Source organism: Enhydra lutris, unplaced genomic scaffold (assembly GCF_002288905.1).
Source record: "Enhydra lutris kenyoni isolate GAN:26980312 unplaced genomic scaffold, ASM228890v2 scaffoldscaffold32, whole genome shotgun sequence".
NCBI classification, from domain to species: domain Eukaryota; kingdom Metazoa; phylum Chordata; class Mammalia; order Carnivora; family Mustelidae; genus Enhydra; species Enhydra lutris.
In genome coordinates, this window is record NW_019154116.1 from 7,239,066 (window position 1) to 7,262,031 (window position 22,966).

At 45.2% G+C, this 22,966-nt stretch overlaps 1 protein-coding gene across 1 annotated transcript in view; it reads right to left on the reverse strand.

Annotated features, from left to right (window-relative positions):
• LOC111153426 (semaphorin 5A) overlaps positions 1 to 22,966 on the reverse strand; it is a 463,009-nt gene that overhangs the window by 245,376 nt on the left and 194,667 nt on the right. The window contains exons 4-5 of the mRNA XM_022512436.1: positions 17,262 to 17,361; positions 556 to 601 (exon numbers count right to left, since the gene is read on the reverse strand). Of these exons, the coding sequence (XP_022368144.1) occupies positions 556 to 601; positions 17,262 to 17,361 (146 nt within the window). The remainder of the gene's footprint in view (positions 1 to 555; positions 602 to 17,261; positions 17,362 to 22,966) is intronic.

The following is a 22,966-nucleotide window of genomic DNA, read 5'->3' on the forward strand; positions in this document are numbered from 1 at the left end:
AAATACATCCTCTATTCGGACAGAAGGACCTCAGGCTCCTTCCTCACACTGTAACACCAGAAGTAGGCAAATGGCATCTCTATCTATCAACACTTACTCTTTGCTCTATGTGGTTTTCAGTCCCTCTGTTCATATTGATCTCATTCCAGGTGATAAAGAGGAAACAAAGATGTTTTTCCAGGAAAACTGACTTCTACAACAATCTGATGGCTAAAGGCAGCAAACTACATAACCAGCAACTCACTGGGGGGAAGGGCGCTCCCAGGCGCTGCAGAGGTGTCCTTCGAATTGTCTACCATTTGACAAAGGATAAGTCGGGATGATGCCGTGAGAGGAAGGCAGGCCGCACGGTAGGAGAAAAGGGCCAATGGGGAGCGAAAGCAGGGGATGGGTCACGTCAAAGAGGGCAGCCAGGAGTCCTACGGCCTGGCCCGCTGTAGAAACGTGCCCCCGCTCTGCCCAGATCAGTCCCTTTACAGACACTGTCTCCCTCCCCTCCAGCAGTGAGCTAATGGGGTGGAAACTGGGAGCTTGAGAAAGGTAAATCGCACCTACCTGGATCAGAGACAAATCTTCGAGCTGTAACCTGAAGAGGTAGTTTCTACAAAATACAAAAAGAGAGCAGTTTTATTTTTAATGGATATAAACTATTACAGGTCATAAAAATCATGAGAACAAGGGACAACAAAGTAATGATTTTTGGCTTCCTAAGCCTTCTCCTGCTAAGATGTGTTTAGCACAGTTCTCCTCACACCACGGAGTTCACAGGGACATTCTATATGTCAACAGGTGCCCATTTGGGACTGGCTAGAAAGTTAAGGAATAAGGTGTGTGTGTGTGTGTCTGTGTGTCTGTGTGTGTGTGAAAGAGACAGAGAGAGACAAAGGTAAACCTCAATTATTAACTGACTCTCTTGATCTATGGAATGGACCAAAGGAAATGGGCAACGGATTCTGAAACTGAATTTAAGTTAAGTAAGACAATCACAAAACCACTCTTCACAAGTCTTCATTCTTAAAGATCATGGACATTCACCACGATATACAAGTACAACACGTCCAGCTTTCGAATTCAACCGTAGCCTGAGCAATACAGTGTCCTCTCTTGCTTGAATGCGGTGTGTGTACATTTACAAGCCTAAACTCGTCAGTCTGCCATCAAGGCTTTGAAAGGTTCCCCGAGGCTGCCCAGGTGTGAAGCAAGAAAGCAGAGAAAAGGAAACTGTTTTCAACAATGAAGCAGAAGAACAATGACGTATACAGTCGAGAGCAGATTCATAGAATCAGCATCGCAGACGGGAAAACGCAAGTATCAGCCCCCATCAAGCATTGGGCTTTATTGCTGTAGCTTCTAGAAACAAATTGGCCTCCCTCATGGGAGATGCTCTGGCCTCTGACTCAAATCCTGCCTGCCCCCTTCACCTCATGCTGAAGAGGAGCTGATGTGGCTGAAGCCACATTCTTGGGACTGTGGAGGAGAAAGTTAGCCCAGGCGCAAACAGTCAGTGCCAGAGAAGCAGCACAGAACGGAAACCAGCTGCAACGAATGCATGAGTGTGGGAAGGGTCTCCAAGAAGCTCTGTTCCACGTGATGGGCTGCCCAGGACAATATCCACGGCACTAGCAGAGAGAGGAAAGCGTCCCGACAGCAGCTAGATATGAACGCAGATTATTTTCATTATTTGGGGAGGTGGGTAGATGTCAGAAGGAGCCACGCTGTCCTGGGGGGCGGGCATGACAAGTGACAGCCAAGGCAGGCCAAGGGCATGACCTTGGGGAGACTGAGAAACAGCCTTATCAAGTGGGCAGCAATGGGAACTCAAAGCCAAGAGGGAAGCCAGTGTCCAGCAGCATGTGTGTGTGCACTGCTTAGAGGAAGAAAGGGACAAGCTCACTTTCAGAGGGACCCGCCCCCGGGGCACTCTGCTTTCTCCAGGTTTGTCCCCGAGCATGGGGACACTGCCTTCCAGCACTCAGTGAGCCCAGCCTCCCCTGAAGCCTTCCAACAGCCTCTTCACCACACTCTTTCCGAACTTTCAACTTTAGCTCTGAAATAACGCGGGGGAAGCTCCCAGAAGCATGGCTTGGCACTCGCCACCTCCGCCACAAAGTCAAGTGGGGGAAAACTTCCATGGTCTCTTAGGACAGGCAGCCCGCAGCCCTCTCTGCAGACCCAGATCAAGGATGCCTCCGACGAGGGAACGGGACCGCACAGTCTGTTTTTATTATGTCCAGCACCACGCAGAGGAAAGGTTTCCAACAGAAACCCCCTCCTGCGGGGGAAGGAACGTGAACTTGGCGCAGGCGTGGAAGAGCATTGTTGAGCTGAAGGCACCAGCGGAGGCCGGCGAGCATCTGGGGATGTGCCAAGCCTTCACCTGCTGTGAAACAGAGGCCCAGGAGTCCTCCAAGAGAGACTGGGCATCCGGACACCCGCACAGATCAACTTTCCCGGGGACAGGCTTACAAGTGGCACTGGCGCAATGACGGGCCAGAGTGCACACAGTGCCGTTATGAGCACCACGGCTCCCCACCCTCACGGGGGTCCCGTAACTGGCTTCCTGCCTGTAGGACGCCACCAGTGGTCACCTGGGCCATGACTCGGGGAGGCGGGCTCACCTCGTGGTGAAAAATGTCTGAGCAAAACCAAAGCCGTGCCACGTACACAACCTCAGGAACAAAGTGCGAGCCCTCCATGCCTCAGTCTTCTCATCTGTAAAATGGGGCTAAGAGTCCTACCTACACCCTGCAGCCGTTGGGAGGGTTACATCCAAGGACAACGTGGACAGTGGTGTCTGTCCATAGCAAGCAGTCCATCAATTGTAGCTCCTTCCAGAAGGTTATGGAAAATACTGAAATTCCCAGACATTGAAATTCTCGGGATGTTCTCCATCATCCAGAGAAGGAGAGAGAACGTCTGCTTTCCGGGCATTTCAGGTTTTAGGCATAAGGCAGTGTGACTCTCCGTGTTCGGGAGAAGCACTGCTGTCGGAAGAGGTGGTACGACACCATGGGCTTTCTAGAACAGAAGATAGCACTGTTTATCTTGTCACGATTCTGGAACACAGTCTTCACACTCTTAACTCACTAGCTCTTTTAAGAAAGACTTTTTCTGGGGCGCCTGGGTGGCTCAGTGGGTTAAGCCGCTGCCTTTGGCTCAGGTCATGATCTCGGGGTCCTGGGATCGAGTCCCGCATCGGGCTCTCTACTCAGCAGAGAGCCTGCTTCTCTCTCTCTCTCTCTCTGCCTGCTTCTCTGCCTACTTGTGATCTCTCTCTGTCAAATAAATAAATAAAATCTTTAAAAAAAAAAAAAGAAAGACTTTTTCTGTAAATACTTTCAGTAAAAGAAATTGTTCATATTTTTAGTCAATTGATGACCTAAGGGCTCTGACAAGGTTATAAAGCCACCCTCAACCCATCTCTCTCTCCTTTCCTCTCTCTTTTCTTCTCTCTCCTTTTCTCTCTCTCTTCCTCTCTCTCTTCTTCCTTTTCTCTCTCTTCCTGCCATACACTCCCCCACCGCCATGTACACGTACATGCACATGTGCGCACACACACATATCTATATCTGGGAACTTTCTAGAAAGGCACTTCTCATACATAAACTAAGAGCTGGAGTTTCCCTCACACCACTGAGGAAAGAGGACGGTAGTGTCCCCCGTGCTCTGTAGGGCTCTGGGCAGGACAACTGAGGGAAAAGTTCCAAGACCTCTTTCTACTTGGGGAGTGGGTGAGAGGAGGTATAGAAATCACTCTCTGGAAACCCTGGATCCAGTTTTCAGGTACCGTGTATGGGGGAAGGACTATGGTGTGAATGTCTGTGTCTCCCCAAAGTTCGTAGGTTGAAATCCTAACCCCCAAAGGTGATGGTGATAGGAGGCGGGACTTCTGGGAGGTGATTGGTTCATGATGGTGGAGCCTTCATCAGTGGGATTAATGGCCTGATTAGGCTCCGGACACTTTTCACCTTTCTACATGTGAGGACGCGGCGAGGTGTCTGCCATGTGGAACCCAAAGAGGGCCCTCCCCAGAGCCCAGCCGTGCTCCCTGATCTTGGACTCCTGGCCTCCAGAACTATGAGAAATAAATTTCCATTGTTTATAAGCCACCCAAGTCTGTCAAGTTTTGTTCTAGCAGCCCCAAGAGACCAAGACAGGAAGACGCTGATTTATGATAAGAAACATGCCACATTCTCGGTCCACATGTCCCCAAGCAAAACTCACTCTGCTGACCGTCAGGTGACAGTCTGTAAGGAGCCCTCCCTGTCCCCACCATCACTGGGGAATTTCGCTCATTTACTCATACCCCCTTGAACACCTCAGAGCTGTGGTCCCCTCCCTGCCACCGGGCCAGCAATACATCAATATGGCAGAGACACGCAAGAGGTGAATAGAAGGGAAGGGGACAGAGGAGGAGCCACAGTAACTAGGAGATGCCACCGCCGCCACCGTGCCCAGTGCCCCCATGGAGAGAAGCACAAACAAAGACTAGGACGTCCCCTTTGGTATTTTCTGGGCTACAGGACGCAAACCGGTCATTATTTTTAAACTATCCTCAGCTTTTTGCTGTTGTTTTTCTTTTAATCTAAAAACAAAACAAAAAAAGGCAGAGAATTCAAGAACTCCAAAGCCGAGTCGTCATTAGAAGGTATATACCGTCAATCTGCCGATGAGGAAAAGTCTGCAAATTAAGAGGTGCTATGGGATTTATTCAAGATTATTAGGATCAGATAAAATCTCAGCATGAGTATGAAGACCTCTCACGCTCTACTGTCCCTCGGCCCATCGTGCCACTCAGCATCAAAAGCCAGTCCTCCCATGACCTCTTTCTAATTTCACCAGCACCCACACTCGTAGCCACAGCCACACACAACCACACAGTAATTTCTGCACAATCATTTCTCTTCGTTTCAATTCACAGGTGCATTTGCATACCGTTTTCAGATGATCCAAGTCTCAACACTGCTTAACGGCAAGCTTTTGATTCTAGGTAATTGATTCTCACCCTGGGACTGAGATCTGACTGTGACATCTGTCTCCCCATTAAACGAACATGTTAATCCTACTGGACTGGCTGATTAAATGGGGCCTCCTTTCTCTCTCCTTATTTTCCACAAATTCTTCCTGAAACCGCCTGCCCGTACTTTAAGAACGCCCACGTTTCTTCATTCATGGCCTGAGAGAGCTATGCTATACCATCTCTCAGTGTCTTCAAGTCACACAAATTCCTACAAGACCATGACCCTTCTTAGATAGCAAATGGGCAAGAGAGTCGCATGAATATGTGACCACGGATGAAAGACAGTTATCCTGACATATTTCAATAAATTCTGAGGAACACATTGAGTGTTTTTGTTTTCTGGAGCTCAGTACCAAATTTCAAAATAATTTTAAATGAAATTTCAGCATGTAAGAGAGGAAGGATAATTTTTTTTTTTCTCTTGCTTTCTTCTTTTTTCAGAGAGGGAGAGGTGGGTAGGGGGGCAGAAGGAGGGGGACAGAGAGCATCTTAAGCAGGCTCCACACTCAGCACAGAGCCCCAAACAGGGCTAGATCTCACTACCCTTAGATTGTGACCTGAGCCGGAATAGTTGGCGGCTTAACCGACTGAGCCACCCAGGTGCTCTGGAAGGATAATTATTTATTAACAAAAACTCATTCAGCAAGTATTTACATATAACATTTATTAATTATAGTCAATGGATTAAGCTAACAAAATTTTTGAGACTAAAATTACTCAAAACAGGTTACCTCTAACTTTACACTGCCTCAACATCTATTGAAGGTTGATCTTTGTGTCACTTGGTTACATTTTTGCTGCTATTTCTTGTTTGATTTGGGACACCAAGAGTTGGTAAGAGCTTTCAAAAATTCGTTTAATGCATGACTATAGTCTACACAAAATCCAAGCTGGCAGTTTAATGCCTCCTTGGACCTTTCAATAGTAGAAATAAGTAATATGGAGTCTTTCACTATTCACTTTATCTATCATGATTTCCAGTGACTTAAAAGATATTTTTAAAAAAATGAAATAGAAACAAAACATTTGTGGAATTCCCTCATCACCTCCCTGGAACTTAAGAACCTGACAAAACACAGCGCAGATCCCACGACACGCAAACAAACGCCTTTCCTCAAACTACTTGGTTCCAAGCACAACTCCAAGTCCATTTTTGACATTGGAAACATTCCAACCCAGCGAGCGATGTGAGGGACCCAAAATCCCCCAAGACAGCTTGATCCATCACAGCTGAGGTCAATGACCTACGAAGTTGAAGATTACAAAAAGAAAGAAAATCTTCTAAAGGGAATAAAAAATGGCTATTCCCAGATGTTGGGCCACTCACACACTAAAGTGAGATCTATGGTCCCTGGAAGTGGCTGTTCTCCAGGGCATTAGAGAAGGGCCAACTACTTTACCTTGTAATTGTGAGCTCACGGGGGAGGGAAAACAATGTATGTGAGGTTTACAAGAAAGGCTACCAACCTTTCCAACGGGATGGAGTAATGGTTCTGGCTCTCCGCCAACAGGGAATACTAACCAAATGTTTCCTATAGGATCAGTTTCTCTTGTAGGGCAATGCTTTGAGCAACCCAAAGCATTTAAGTGGTCTCATTCATCTTCCTAACACCCTGAGATGTAAATAGGTAGTAATAAGGAATATTGCTGTTCTTCAGGGACAAAGGCAGTGGTGCAAGAGGTTAAGAGATTAGAGGTTTTAGAAGTATTAGTTGTACAGTTTAAGGGGAACTATTCTGCCTTTCCATTCGCCCCTCTTCGTTACAGTACAAAGCAAGAGTTAACCACACGGTAAGGGTTCAGTTTTACGACAACAGTAAATAAAAGTAGGAGTGCTTCTTCCCTTGGTATGGATCTCCTTTTTTTCACATGTCTTGGAATAAAATTTGACATTGTGCATTCAAATATAATAACTGTATTACTTTTCGGAGTCATAATATATGAGGGATACAAAGATCCAACAGACTGAATAATTCAAATCACAAAGCCATTAAATTTGGCAGACACAAACTGACAGTTTCCCCACTAGACATCTGAGTGCGCTTTCTCCTCCCCCCCCCACTGGAGTTTATTTATAATCGATTGCAGGATTGCATAACTCATTCCTGCGTCCCATCCTGTCCCCCAGTGGCCTATTAGCGACAAATCACTAAGCACAACAATAAATTCTCGGAGGGAGCAGTGCGGCCTTAATAGACGAAGTTCATTTGAGTCTTCATGTAACGTAATAAAATTCAGCCGGCATTAAAGAAAAGGTTGAGCCATCATGAGCATATTAACTAAATGACTCATTTTATCTAGAGACACTATAAAACTTAACTCTGACCTCCATTAATTATGAAAGACACAGGTGTTTTAAAATGACATTCTCTTAGAATAACTCAATTGGTCTCTGATGAATATAGCTATAAAATCAAAGAAGAAAACTCCAGGTTCTTATTGAACATGTAGGTTCAAGGCTTGCTCATACCCAAGGAGCAGGAGGAGACTGAGTAATTAAGACGGATATGCACTTTGCATGAAGAGAAGACAGAGACAAAACAGCAGGTAAACCTATCAAATATGTTTTAAACAACGATGACAGTGACTTTTCACTTTTCCTTCCACTCAATAGATGCTTAGACCATGGTCGATCGTGAAACCATCTGAAGTCATACACATACCACAGAGAAATCATCACCATTTGGGGAAATCTGAGAGCAGACATCAGCTGGGAGGCCGGCCTCTCGTGCACCCCCACCAGCCTCGTCCTACCTGACTCCTCTTCATGGTGGGATTCCATAAGCCCTGCCGTCAGCACATGACTGCACAGAGCTGGAAATCATGACGTTGTCCAAGACACCCAAACTTTCAACTGCACTGATAGGCTTGAATATTAAAATGTAAGTTCATGATTTATAAGCTCAGGAAAATAACTATCTCCTTTTAAGCAAAACCAAATGTCTTTTATAAAAATTATTTTATTACCTAAATAATACAGCAATCATCTCAATAACCTTGAAGAAGCTGAAGATTTCATCTCATCCTGTAACCAACTCAGGCGGCTCACCACCCTACCTATAACGTTGCTCCAGAGAGTTCATTACGCTGGATGGCGCCAGACCAGTTCCAGGAGCCTTTATTTTCCCTGGCATTATGACCATTCCAAAAATATCTCTTTCGGGGCGCCTGGGTGGCTCAGTGGGTTCAACCTCTGCCTCTGGCTCAGGTCATGGTCTCAGGGTCCTGGGATCGAGCCCCGCATTGGGAATCTCTGCTCAGCGGGGAGCCTGCTTCCTCCCTCTCTGCTTGCCTCTCTGCCTACTTGTGGTCTCTCTCTGTCAAATAAATAAATAAAATCTTTAACAAACAAACAAACAAAAAAAAAAAATATATATATATATATATATATATATATATATCTTTCATGGGCTTTTCCCACAGATTTGGGGGGGGGGACTTAATTCATTTTTTTAACTATTCGGCTGGATCACATTTAGATCCCAGTTAAGGAATAACAAGTTCCTGGCATGAGCTACCTCCTCGGTCAAAATTGTTCCTGCCCTCCTCAAAAACAGTAGGCTATGAAAATTTTTAAATAATTCTGATTTTATTACTGTTGTCATGACACATTGTCATGACATGCCCCCAAAATTGTATTGGATGTTTTCATTCTTTATGCCTCAAAGGTTATTTCAAACCCTTGAAAAGTCTTGGTTATTAGGATGTTACAAAGAATACATCAAAACCAAGAACAAATCATTTTAACGGCACTCTTGTGTATTTAAACACCAAGATTAAAAGGCACAGAAGTAGATGGAGAGCTTCTCGTTACTAGCAAGCAAAATGAAGGAACAAAGACGGATTCCTAGAGATGAGCAACAATTAAGACCAACACTGTTAGCAAACTGCAGAGACATAAAATCAGAAAACCCTTTTCCCATAAGCATACTTAGGGTCAAAGTTATGAATCAATATTGTTAATAATCACACTGATAATTTAAATTTTATTATGCTCTAAATATGACTTGTAAATCCCTCCATGCTTTAAGAATTACAGATGATGACTTATTGCCCCAAATTGAACTCACAACTTCTGCTTTTGTGGGTCCATGGGTATCTGATTCATTCCTTCCCATTTTTCAGTTAATAGAGATCATATTTCATTGGAAAAAATACCAACTGAACCATCTTACGATTCCCTTAACCTCTACTTTTTAGGAATGTTCACTCCTCAAGAGATTTCCTTATATAATTCTTTTTCTGGGTTATCTTCAGAGTTAGCAAAAGCTGGAAATTTTTTTTCATGTATTTTCAAATAATCAAAGAATTGCAGTTAATTCCCCACATGCACAGGGCTAGCTAATGCTATCACAATAAGCCACACTCCCAAACCTTGCTCCAAATCTCATCTTCCAAACTTGCCTTCTGCCATCCCGTTCCAGTCGCCATCAATCACTATCAAACCCAGCTCTGAAGTAGGTCTCAAATCTGACTCTCTCTCATTTCCACCATCACGGCCTGAGTATAAGTTCTTTCTGTCATCTCATCCACAGCCCCAACCTCAAACTCTAGAACACTCTGCACACAATATGGTAGAAGTATCTTCCTAATGCAAGTCTGAGCATGTAAATACATAGGCTTAGAAATCTCCTTAACTCCTAATGCCTTTACCAGAGGTTCTCAAATCTGCCAGGCCAGGAGATCCTCAGAAACTTAATTAAGCCAAAGATTCCAACATCACTTCCAGAACGTCTAACCGCAATGGTCTGAAGAGGGGCTTGGGTATCTGCATTCTTATAAGGCCTCTCATGACTGCCAAAATTAGAATCACTGGTCCGGAGGTTTAAGTCCAAGCTCCTCCATAATCTGACACCTCCTAGAGCTCCTGCCTTCCCGGGAACAACGTCCACTCTGTCACCAACTGGTCCAGTTAAGCTGAGTTCTTCTCAACCTCATCAGGATCTCCAATGTTCCCCAAGGTACAGTCCTTCTGGCAAGAAGGCCCTTCCATCTGCCAGACTCCTACTGCATTTCCAAGGCCCACCTGAAAGAGCACCTTCTTGATGCACCCTTTTCAACCCAAAAGACCATCATGTTTCTTTGTTCTTGGGGTTTCCAGGACCCTTGACCCAGGCCTTCCTGAGAAACTCTCATTGCCTCTGTTCCCGCCATAGCCAATGGCCAAGAGTCAGCAAAGGTTTTCTTTAAGGGCCGGACAGCAAACGCTTTGCCTTTATGGATGGCCTCAGTTGCAACTACTCATCTCTGCAGACAAAACTCGAAACCAGCCACAGGAAATACACAAGTGAATGGGTGTGACGGCGTGCCAATAAAACTTTATTTACAAAGACAGAAGGCCGACTCTGGAGCCTCAGCTTGCCAACCTTGTACTAGGTTTGCACTAGGCTATGAAGTCTTCAAAGGTAGAGACTACCCTTCATCTTTGTTTCCCCAAGCCTTAGAACCTCCTGGCATGAAGGACGTTCCATGAATATTTGATAAATGAACAGTCATGGAAAAGTAACTAAGTGAACTGATATACTCTGACGGACCTTCTGTGGGACTGGCTGGGAGCAAAGCCCTCAACACCCAAACACTAGCAGACACACATGCTCAAAGGAAAGCGGCAGATGAACTTTCATGACACGGCTTTGTTGGCTCATTCATGCATTCTGGAAAAAAAGGACTTTATAACGAAATAAATAATTTGCTGCCAGACTCATCTGTGCCCCAGTTCCAGGAGGGAAGAAAGTGCAGAGATTACTCTCTCTCTCTCTCTCCTTTTTTTACAACAGCAAAAGGAACACAATGTGCAGAAATCTTTCCCACAAGAGGGTCTGCCGACCACCTGTTTCTCAGAAGCTCGCACTCCTGGACCCCGTCCATCCTGAGTCGGCAGAGCTGGGAGCGAGGGACCAAGGAAGCTTCACCTTGAACGAACAGTGCTGATGCTTAGGTACCCTGATGTCTGGCAAATATCCGACAAAACGTAACGAAGCCAGAAGACAAGGAGTGGGACTTTTTAAGCCAGATCAGGTTAATTCATCAAGTAGGCTTCCAGGAAGAAAGAAGACTAATAGGTCTAAGGAGGAGGAAAACAAGAAAAGAGAATCCGAAGAGAAGCACAAATCTACCACTCCAGTGCCAACACTGAGAAGGAAAATGATGGAGAAGAGAAAATATTCAAGGAATAAACTAAAGGGGAAAACAACAACAACAACAACAAATTTCCAGGGGGCACCGAGGTGGCTCAGTCGGTTAAGCATCAGACTCTTGATTTCTGTTCAGGTCGTGATCTCAGGATCCTGGGATTGAGCCCCACATCAGGCTCCCTGCTCAGCACAGAGTCTGCTTTAGAGTCTCTCTCTCCCCCTCCTGCTGTCCGCCCCCCTTCTCTGTCTCTCTCAAATAAAAATAAATAAATAAATCCTTTTTTTAAAGAAAGGGGGAATTCCAGGTGAAGAGCAGGAATGAAAAGGCCATCCTTTTTTTTTTTTTTCCATCACCAGGTGTTTTTCCTAAATCATAATTAATATAAATATAAGGTAAACATCATCACCACCCTGCATTTCTGCGCACTATGGGGGTCCACGGCTTTCTGGATTCACTCCTAATCGCTGACTTCATTCCATGCCACAGGAGTCACCTTTAATTGTGTGAACTTGACTGAAATGTCTCCTCTAGAAAACAGAAAGACCTCATGGCTACTGGAAGCAGAATTGCTGATCTTATTTTTAAAAATCTACATCCTTCCTTTTAATCATACACTGCTTGCAACAGATTAATTCTAAGGTATGACTTTAAAATAAAAACAGCAATTAAAAATAAGCATCACCAAAAAAAAAAAAAAAAATTAAAAGACTGAATTACATTGGTCAATTAAAAAAAAATGACCAATCCTTCTAAAATTCAGTTCCTTGTTTTGATCCAGTGGCAAAATCATTCTGAAAGGAGGAATATGGCTAATTAAATAGATGCTCGCCCATTCATTCCATGGGATCTTATGGGAAGGGTTGCTTTGAATACTTAAATCAAATTCAACACCAGCATAGCAAAAACAAGTTAATCTTTTCTTTTTCAGTTTCATCTTTGCAGATTCAAATCAAGGGCAGAACAATGCTTGAAAATGAAACACTACAGTTTTTCAAGTCTGGTTGTTGTGATTATAAGGACGATGGAGCCCTGTTTTGAAAGCACTGAGGTTTTCGTTTCTGATTTTTGTCATAACATGCTGACTCAAAGCTGATACTATTTGTTGTACAGACCTATGAACAAAAATATCTTCCTGCCCCTGGGCATAGTTCATTGGCTGTCTGGGCAAGTGAAGGGCCTGGGCAAGGGACAAAGCTCGGGGCTGGTCCTCATGTCAGGTCAGCTGTGCACAGGGACTCACGCATCCCCCTTTGTTCTTTCTCTTGATAGCTCCATAATGTTCCCCTTTAATAGAATTAAATTTTAATAGAATTAAAATTTGAAATTTCTAAGGTCATAAATTGTTCTATTTATCACCAATTATGATTGTTACCTGACCCAAGTACTGAGTCTGCGGGCTTCAATCCCACCACCTTAATCTCCTGCAGATCGTTGTGCCTCCTGGACTCAGGTCCTTGTGTGAAAGCTCATGGGTGAGTGAGTGTTCTTATTAAAATATCGTAGGTTGTGAGACGATGCCCTGCAATTTATACACCTCTGTTGCCCGAAGCAGGTCAGAGCAGAGTAAGATAATCACAAATCAACTGACAGGTGCCTAGGTGACACAGTCAGTTAAGTGCCTGCCTCTTGGTTTTGGCTCAGGTGTGATCTCAGGGTTGTGAGATTGAGTCCTGAGTTGGGTTCTGTGCTCAACTCGGAGTCTGCTTGAGATTCTCTCTCTCCCTTCCCCTCTGTCCCTCCCCCTGTGTGTGCTCACTCGCATGTGCATGCGCACTCTCTCTCTCTCTCTCATTCTCTAAAACTAATAAACAGGGACACCTGGGTGGCTCAGTTGGTTAGGTGTCTGTGTTCAGATCAGGTAATGATCCCAGAGTCCTGGGATCGAGTCCCACCATCAGGCTCCTTGTTCAGCAGGGAGCCTGCCTCTCCTCCTGCTTGTACTCTCTCTCTCTGTCTCTCTCTCTCTCTCTCTGACAATAAATAAATAAAATCTTTGGAAAAAAATAAATAAAATAGATAAATAAATCTTAAAAACAAAGAAAGAAATCAACCAAAAGACCAAGAAACAAACAACAAAAAGAATGGAAAGATCAAATTCTCTTTGATGAGAGGCTCTTTTCATTATTACTATATGGCTTTATGCTTTATAAAAATATGGCTCATCTGTAAATGCCCTGATTATTATTTGATTATAATAAAAAACACTGCTCTATGTGAAACCAAGTTAGTTGCCACTTGGGATAACATTTGAATTTAGCACAGAATCACTTGTCATCCTTATAGTGAACCTGAACACTAAAGACAGACAGATTCATTGGAGGACAAAACTAGAATCACCTTCTTACATCCAGCTTTACAGTCCTATATGCAGCAAAACTTGCACTTATGTCAATGTCCTGAACCAGTATTAGTATCAATACTTTGATAGTATCCCTATCAAACCTCTACACCATAACATATTTCTTCACTTTGGAATTTTTCTTCCTATATATGAATATCATGAAAAAAGTAAAATAAAATGAAATAGAAACTGTTTGTAGTAGGTTTTTTGACAAGGACATATATAAGTCATTCATAAAATATCATCCCAAAATCATGTAACAAAAAGAAATCAAATAATACAGGGAAATAATTGAAAAGGTTAACTGTGATTGAAATTGTGTTTTTTTCCTAATGCTTTAAATGTATTTTCCATATTTTCTAAAATGCAAATGCCTTTGTCTCGCCATTGAAAACACAAACGTTATTTTAATTTTTAAAGGACCCTTCGGTGAAACAAAATATGAATGTCAATGCCTTTAAAATAATATAAAAGATAATGTGCACCTTGGAATAGTAAACTTAGGGATCTTTCCAGAAGTTCCACGAATTCAAAAGGCACATGCCTTCTGGCACTGTCTAACCACAAATGCTTAAAGACAGCAGCACAAAACACCCTTCGCAGCACCATGAACTTCTTTTTGTGAAGAGTGCACAGAATCTTCAACTGAATTCAATTCCAAGAACATAAAATAGCACCGGCATAAAGTAAAACCAGCCAACAAATGGCTTTACGATGCCGAGTGCTACCTATAAGCAAACAGAAAGCCTATCACCGCACTTTCCCACCGCTCACACTGAAACCCTACCAGATGTCTTCAGATGCACCTGCTGCGTGAACTTCTTTGCTAGGTCACGCCCTCCCCAACAGGAAGCTAAGGGCTGGGTTATTTTTAAAGTTTCATAACTGGTTCACACTCCCTCTCAAACCCTCTGAGCCTAATCCCACCAAGTTTCCGAGTGAGATTCCCATTCTCCTCACTCACTAGTGACCACTGCTGCACACGGACGCCAAAACCCAGAACTCTGCGCAGAGCTGCCTCCCGCCGCCGGCTCGCCGCGTGCCCGCTACGGCAACAATCACTTTTCATGGATTATTTTATTAGATCCTCCCAACAGCTGACAGGGTAGAAATAATTACAGAGAAAATGAGACTCGAAACAGGCTAAAGGTCACGCTGCTGAGCTGGTTCAGTCGACCTCTCTCTTCCTCTCCCTTGTTTCTCCCACCAGGACAGGACCATGAGATCTCTCTTCCAAATGCCAATTTGCTCAGTGGATTTCCACATCCATTAAGAGAATCGATGTCATTCGCCAAAAGCCAAACACCTGTGGCGTGTTTGCACATGCATGGCGCTGTCCTACACGTGGCGCACGGTCTTCCAGCAACAGTGGGGAGTCTTTCTTTCTTTTTTTTTTTAAGATTTTATTTATTTATTTGACAGACAGAGATCACAAGTAGGCAGAGAGGCAGGCAGAGAGAGAGGGAGAAGCAGGCTCCCCGCTGAGCAGAGAGCCCGATGCAGGGGCTCCATCCCAGGACCCTGAGACCATGACCTGAGCCGAAGGCAGAGGCCTAAACCCACTGAGCCACCCAGGCGCCCCGTAGGGAGTCTTTCAACTCAAGCTACAGGCAAACCTTTTCCAATGTCCTTCAGGGTTGAATGAATCGTAGAAATCATAGCTCTACCAACCCAGGTCATATCTGTACCTTCTACCTCGGCAGGTGGCTCCTTCCCCATTGGCTAAGGGTGAGAGCTCATTTTCCCTAGGGCTTAGCTTTGGGGTAGAGACTTCCACTTCCCTGGTGTCCTTGCCCAAACGTGGGAATTTGCAATATATCTGTTACAAAATCCAAGCCCATCTTCCCCCAAAGGGACAGGCACCTGTACAAATCAAATCCTTGAAGTACGTTTGCTGAATCAACGGATATCTCTGAGCTTCTGTGAGGAGGAAACTGTGCTACCTTCTAGAGAAGCAGAGAAAAGACAGGCACATCATCTACCATCTGGCAAGTCACTATCTGATAATGGGGGGAGGGGCGTTGTGGGTGACACCTGCCAAAAAATCACGCAGTAATGCAGTAAGGAAGGTACACGACAGGCGTGTTAACAGGACTGAGCAGAGCAGCGGAAGGAGGAGCTCAGGCCCAGGGGAGGACTCCCGAGCCGGATCTCTACTCTGAGCGAGATCACCAAGTAAAGAACTTCGGGGAGAGAGTAGTTAATGCTCCAGAGAAGCAAAGAAGTTTGTTACAAAGTCCCAGAGGCAAGAAAGAGAATGTGTGACAGTGGTGGTCTAGAGAAGCCAGTCCACAGGCCTGGACGTTGGAGGAATGAGCTGAGTTTGTAAGGGGCGTGGCGCCGCATGGCACCATGGGGGTGTGGTGGGCAACAGGGAAATGCCAGCATTTATCCAAAGGGAACTACCAAAGGTGGGGGGAGGTACATGGCATTTTATAAAGAAGGTATTGGCCCCAGCACACAGGAAGACAAAATCTGGAGGCCAAAGGACCAACTAAAAGCCCTGAAACATCGGGTCCAGCCTCCCCGTGATGAAATGTGATGGAAGTCAGCATCCGACACCCGCTGTGTACTCCCCATGGGCTGTAGTAAATAAAAATATACAAATTCAGCTCAACCCATCTATACTCCCTGTTCACTTAAAAATACCAAAGGAGATTCAGGGGACGTGATCAGTGCTAGGAACTAAGTCAACTTCTGTCCATTCACTTAACGTTGGTCCAGGCACCTCAATGCCTTCAAGGGTTGGGTGCATACCCAAGGGCTCCTTGAGGTCTGAGAGCCAAAGCGATGACTCTAGAAACCATTCAGTGTTTATCTAGAGTGCCCAGTGGATAAGCCATGCTTAGCTTCACCCAGCTGTATATGGAAACTGCGTATCCTCTCTTGCTAAGAAACGTGTTTTATGATCTCGTAAATGTGACCAAAAGAGATATAAGCACTCGGCGCCCGAGGTGTTCTCCCTGAACGCCGGAAGAGGCCAAGTGGCCTCCTTCTTCAAAATTAGTATTTTTCCTTAGAGACGGGTATGAAGTATCTTTTTACACATCATCCTCAAAATGCACTGGCAGGAGAGGTGATCTGAATGCAAGGGTTATGCCTGTTTTCCCCCAAAGAAGTGATGATAAATAGGAGGGAAACAACTCAAGATCAATTCTGACTGTGTGTAGTAGCCTCACCAACAAATGGAAGGTCAAGTGTTTACCTGGACACCAGAGCATGGGCACCTTGAGAGGGGTAAACAGTAACAATTTCCTTGAATTCTCAGTTGACTGGTAAATGACGTAATCAAGGTCACAGAGAACATAACAGCGGATACTGGAACAGACGTCAAAACCTCTTGACTCCAGAATTTCACTGAAGAATGTACTGAGAAGTTGTGAACACAGTTTCTGGAGTCAAAATGCCTGGGTCTGAAGCCTGAGCCCAGCTTCTGCTGGACATCAGACTATGTCCTGCCTCCGTGTCCTCATCTCTACGGCAGGGATGCTGACAATACCCACCTCTCAGCTTTCATGGAAAAAAATGAATTCATTCTCATGAGAATGGGTCCTGGTGCCTGGGACCCCCCCATGAACACTTGCTAAAAAGAGCAGGCATCACCGGTTATTAGGAGACGACGTTTCGGGCCACCTTATATCGTATTCCATGTTCAGAAGTATGACTTAGCACTCGTCAACTACGGCAGAGAAGCTCACGTGTAGCGACAGCGACATCAAGTAAAATCCAAAATTATCTGCAGGGGTGAAACATAAGATCTCTCACCTTGCTCCTACAACAAGTTCTTTCTGTCCTGGGTCAAATGTTAACTGCGAGAAATCCACAGCATTCTTCGCTCTGAACTCCCGTAACCAGGGGCCAATTTCTAAATAGGAAAAATAAATAAACGAAAAGATAAAAATGAATGATTTTTTTTTCCTTCGAGGGACCACACAAAGTGCACAACAGGTAGCAAACATGACATTTCAGAGAGGACCCGGAGGTCCCCTGACGTTTGGGGGCCATGGGAGTTTTCCAGCAGAATGTCGCAGGACCCACACCGAGGACATGTTAAAACCTACAGGGCGGACACCCAAGGATGAGCGAGGGAGGCATCCGTGCTCAGGTAAGATTTCCAAGGCAGACTGCGTTTCCCTTTGGGCTCTGGGCCGGACAGAGAACCACACAGCATTCACAGGCTTCACCAAGGGACTACGGAGAGCAAACAGGACCTTTTCCTGCGTGTGCTTACTGGCAAGAGCTGAAGGCTGGAGAAGGACAAAGCCTCGGGATCTGGGATAAGCACAGGAGCACCCATCGCCCTCCTTCAGAGTGGATACCCTCTGTCTGTCCTTTGGGTTTCCATTCTATTCTATGAGGCGTGTTGAGCACATACAGTGCTTTCTAGATGAGAAATCCAGTTCCTTCTAGACCTTCTTGGCATTTTTTTCTCTTAAGGGGAACCAGGAAATAGCCACTTGTCAGAGCAAGCTGTTCACAAGCCTGTGACCTCCTATGACACGGCCTCCAGCCCCCAGTCCATTCATGGTAACATGACAGCATTGGAGAGGGACAGGAGGCAACCTCATGAGCCGCTTCTGCAACTTGTGTTAGCACATGTCTGACACCACAGAAATACTCTGGAAGTCACCTGCCGGTAGTGGCTCGCCTTATCATTATTTCTGACAATTAGCTGTGTTACCTGACTGTCATTTTTCTCTTGGATTTACTATTTTGAGTGATATCACACTGACTAAAGAGGCACACGAAAGATGTCACATCAACAAAACCACTGGTAGAGCAAAGAAATCATGTCTTTCCATGGAAACAGATGCCAAAACCAGATTTTATATGGAAACAGGCCCACGTCCCATAACATGTTCCACACAAACACCTTTGCTGATATGATCGAGACAGGTTATTTTCCAGGAATGGTTCTGTATAAGAAGTAGAGCATTTCTCTACCACCGGTTAAAAAGGTCATGAACGGAAAGTTCTACTCCGCGTAAAGGAAACCAGGGTTGAATTCTATGGAGACCTGTATTTGGGCTTTGAAATTTTAATGTGCGTCTTGATTCTTTTTAGAAGCTTCTATAAATTTATTCATTTCAGAGCCAAATCATTTAAAAGAAAACACTTAATTATAGTAAAGTGCGTACAAGGCCCTGGAGCTATGGAAAGTTGTTACTCAATGGCGTGTTCCAGAAGTTCATAATTCAGTTAGCAAATGTGTGCTAGTACCTTCTTTGAGCACAGGGTCTGTGAATGTAAGATCTCTACAGGCATCTGTAATGCTAGAGGAAGCACTGTCACACAGATGGGAGAGATGACGGGGTCCTAGGTAAGAAGAAAGGAAGGATCTACCCGTATATTTACGGTGCAGATGCGTTCCAGAAGCCCAGAGCAACGAGGGGTGGCACGGTGCCCAGGGGCCACCCGTAATTGGTGTTTCTCCCCTTCTTGCCCATTGGGCGCCACCAGTTCTCTGCTTCTGAAGCTGGAACCGCAGCTCCAATGCCCAGAAAGCTCACTGGGGTGCCACAGCCCGCAGCACCATGGCCCGCGTGCGGGAAGCAAGCACAGAAGACGCGGTCACGGGAGCACAACAACCGGCAGGCGGATGGGGGGGGGCAGATGCACAATGAGCGGCGAGAGGGAAACCGGAGAAGCGAGAACGGAGAAGAGCAACGGCAACTTGAGAAAGCCCCGGGACGGATCACTGCCAGGTGTGTTGAAACAGAACCGGGAACACACTCGCTCCCAGGCTCACACATTGCGATTCGGCTTCAACCATGACAAAGGGGCTTAGAAAGTTCCCAAGCAGGGACTTGAACCCACGAAAGCAGCAATCTTAGGAATGGGCATGGGCAGATGGCGGGCAGGATGGGGGAAGGAAGGTTAGATGCTAGAGAGCGTCACCCCACATGAGACCTAGGTGGCGGCTTCACGAATGCAGAAGGAGGAGGCGGTGGGGGACCCCAAGGGCCTGATAACTAACGACCGAGGGGGGCAGGGGATGGGGGAGGCTGATGGAACAGCTGGAGGAGAATAAAAACTGCCCGAGACTAAATGAAGAGGAAAACAATGATGACAAGTCACAGGCATCAGGGGGTGAAGGGTGGTCCGAGAGAGAGAAGACAGGTCAGGTGCAACAGCGGAGAAGGTCACGTGGGCAGAATGGTCCCAGAGCCTTTGCGGAGCATGGCTAAAACCTGCAGGTACCTGGAGAGCTGTTTTAATACAGGACCTTCGTCACACAGACAGGACACGCAGGACCAGGGAGCCCTGCCAGGCCTGGAGTCCCCGGCTCCTGTTCACCCAAACCCACAACTCCCACAGCCAGACACGCATGTCGGACTTAAGGTGGTAGGAACAAGGAGGTTGCGGAAGGTGTGAACAGACGGTCACAGGCTGGACTCCGTGTTGGAGGAGGGGACAAGTGAGCCACGTCAGGGGAGAGAAGGCTGTGAAAGACATCAGTGAACTTGCCTCTCGTGCGTGAATCTCTCCTTTCCATTAGACAAATGGGAAGAGAGTGGCCAACGGTGACGAGGAGGAGGAGACGTCCTTCCAGTTTTGGTTCTTGTACTGAGCAATGAGAACTGCCATACTGTTTCCCAAGACGCCCTCGAATCATAACAGGAGGCACGTAGACAGGGAAAAATGAGCGAACAGCCTATCGTTCGATCACTAATGTTCTCTTTGCCTTATTTAAGTTTCCAAAAACCTGCCCCATGAAAACAGTGTATTTGTACGGTTAACACTCGATCAGAGTTGGGTAATCTGCCCATTCTCTTCTTTTTTTGATTTTCCTGTGCATCCCTCCAGGTCTGATTATCTCAACTGCATATCTCACGCCCTCTGTCGGACCGAACACCATGAGGGCTTGGGGAGAAGGGTCTTGCACAACCCACTTCTCACCGAGAAGGTGACTGTCCTGACACCACTCCCCCCTACTTTCCTTGCAAGATCGGGGGCTGGTGTTCTCTCCTCTGTGCCAAGACCAGCCGTCCCCCTCTGCTCAGCCCACCTCTTCCCTCCTCTTTGGTCCCTTCTCTAAATCACCTCTTTTCTCCTTTAGTATCTCCCGTGTTATCGGGCCCTTTCCCTCTGTCTGGAAGTATATACATATTCCCTCATTTAAAAACAAACCAAAACAAAAAAACACCTTTTAAAATACATGTTCCTTACACTCTTGTTATGACAGTGTTAAATGCCCAAGACAAAATGTGTGGTAAACTCCCAGGTACACTTTGTCAAAGAAGGCCGTAGGCTCACCTTCATATGGACATTTCAACAACCCCTCAAGGAACGCATAATCCCAACTCCATCCAGCTTACTACAGAGACTACAAAGAGGTAAAGCTTCCTAACGCAGTTCTGAGGTGATTGTGTTCCTGATGATCTTGCTAGGAAGGCTGCACAGAGACATCATGAGAAAGGAGAATCGTTGGCTAACCTCATTTAAGAACACAGCTGAAAACATTGCTAAGGAAGGACGTGTATTGGCAGATCTCACACACACACACACACACACACGCACACACACACCCCATTTCATATGGAATAGAGTTTATTCCAGAAACACAAGAAGGGATCAAGAAGCTTAATGTCAGAAGTTCTATCTGTAGAATTTGCCACCACAATAACAGATTTCCATAGTAGCATGAAGAAATTACCAGCACTGCTTTGGAAAGCATTGCAAAAATGAACCATTATGAATACAGAAAACTAGAAGAATACAGTGTCAATTAAGGCCAGTGAGGAAAGAGTCTGAACACAGGGCAGATGGTACAAACAGGCTCAGGAGACGCCAAAGAAAGGTCAGGGGGAGAGAAGAGAGCAGGGGAGACGGCACACAGCATGTGGCAGATTGAGAGAGACGATTTCCAGTAACATTAACTTTCTTAATACATGCTCACTCCTCCCAAATAATAGGTTTATGTTTTTCCTTCGTCTCTCTCTTCTGATCTTTATAGAAAAAAAAAAAAAAAAAACATTTGATGAAATGGAACTTAAATATGGCAGCCGATACAACCTTGTTTGGAAGTTAGGTAGTCATATAAAATTGGTAGCTTCAAATTGAATACTTTGTAGATAATTTGTAATATTTGAGAGTAATCATTCTAGCTCATCCATTCATTACACAAATACGGCTTTTTGAACATGGCCTCTGGCACTGACTTTTTATTGCAAAGTTAGCTGCAAAGATAACACGTGTGCCTCTCCTACCACTACATGAGCACCCCTGTGATTGTCTTGTAAATACTGTAATGAAAAGTATACTGATCTGATTTTTAAAAGAACCCAGAGTTACCATTTCAAGAAATAACTTTTAGCAACATATGTTGGTATTAATAAATTTGGTCAAAATGATGGTATATACAAACTAGGACTTGAGCTTACAGACTCAGGTCAGTCACCCCCCACCCACCCCAAGCCAGAAGACAGAATTTTATTTTTTTAAAAGAATATACATGACTATTGAATAAAGAATCAAACACTGTAAAGGTATTGAAGGTAGTCATGGTTGCAAGCCAAGAAAACTTTTTAGAGCCTGATAAGTAAGAATCACAGGGGAAGACCAGCACCGGTCCCCAAACCTGGCAGTCACTCAGAAAACCAGACTGACGGCTCCGCGGAGTGCAGAGACCATGCTGACTGGGGGGCCAAGAAGCAGCAAACCTCCCAGCTCAAACAGGAGTGGCTCTGGGGAGCCTGTTCCATTCTTCTCTCCAAACGCCAGTCAATGAAGGAGTCCAGCAAGCAGAACTGAGGAATTTCTTTGGGGGACTTGAAACCCATATGGAACTACCTAACAGGTAGCTTCCCAAGTAATACATCATACAACGCATTCAGAAGGTAACAAGAAAGAAAAATCAACATCCACTTCATTTTGAAAGTGAATCGATTCCCACTGATGTATACTGTTAAATAAAAACAGCCACCTACTCCGTTTAATAAATAATGCATTGATTGTTTCCGGTGTTGTGATTATGAATAACAATGATCTACGTGTCAGTGAAGACCTACAGGAAAGAGCATTCCCATTGTTACTAGTTAGATTTTATGCTCCAAGGGTCTTGGTGTAATGAAGGAAGGAGAAAATGTCAATAACCACATACTGATCTGCTTTATCAGAGCAAAGAACATTCCAGAAGGAGAAGGAAGAGATGATACAAGCAGAGTGGAATGGCCCGATGTCTCACCAGTCTAGGCCACTCAGCTCTGATGTGTGCGGACAAGACATTGTCCTGAAAGCACAAGGGCTGGGTCCTCACCTTCCCCAGAAGGCCACTCCAGCCAGCGAGGCAGCTCGGGCCAGGAGGAGAGGTACAGAGTGTACTCTCCGCAGAACATCCCAGAAGCTCTCCTCACCTGACCTCTCCCGGAATTGTGAGAGAAACCATCCTCTGTCAAAGATACCTGATCGTCTTTAAAGGCGGCATGCATCTCCCTTCCACAGGCATCATTTTCAGCTTCAGTGCATTA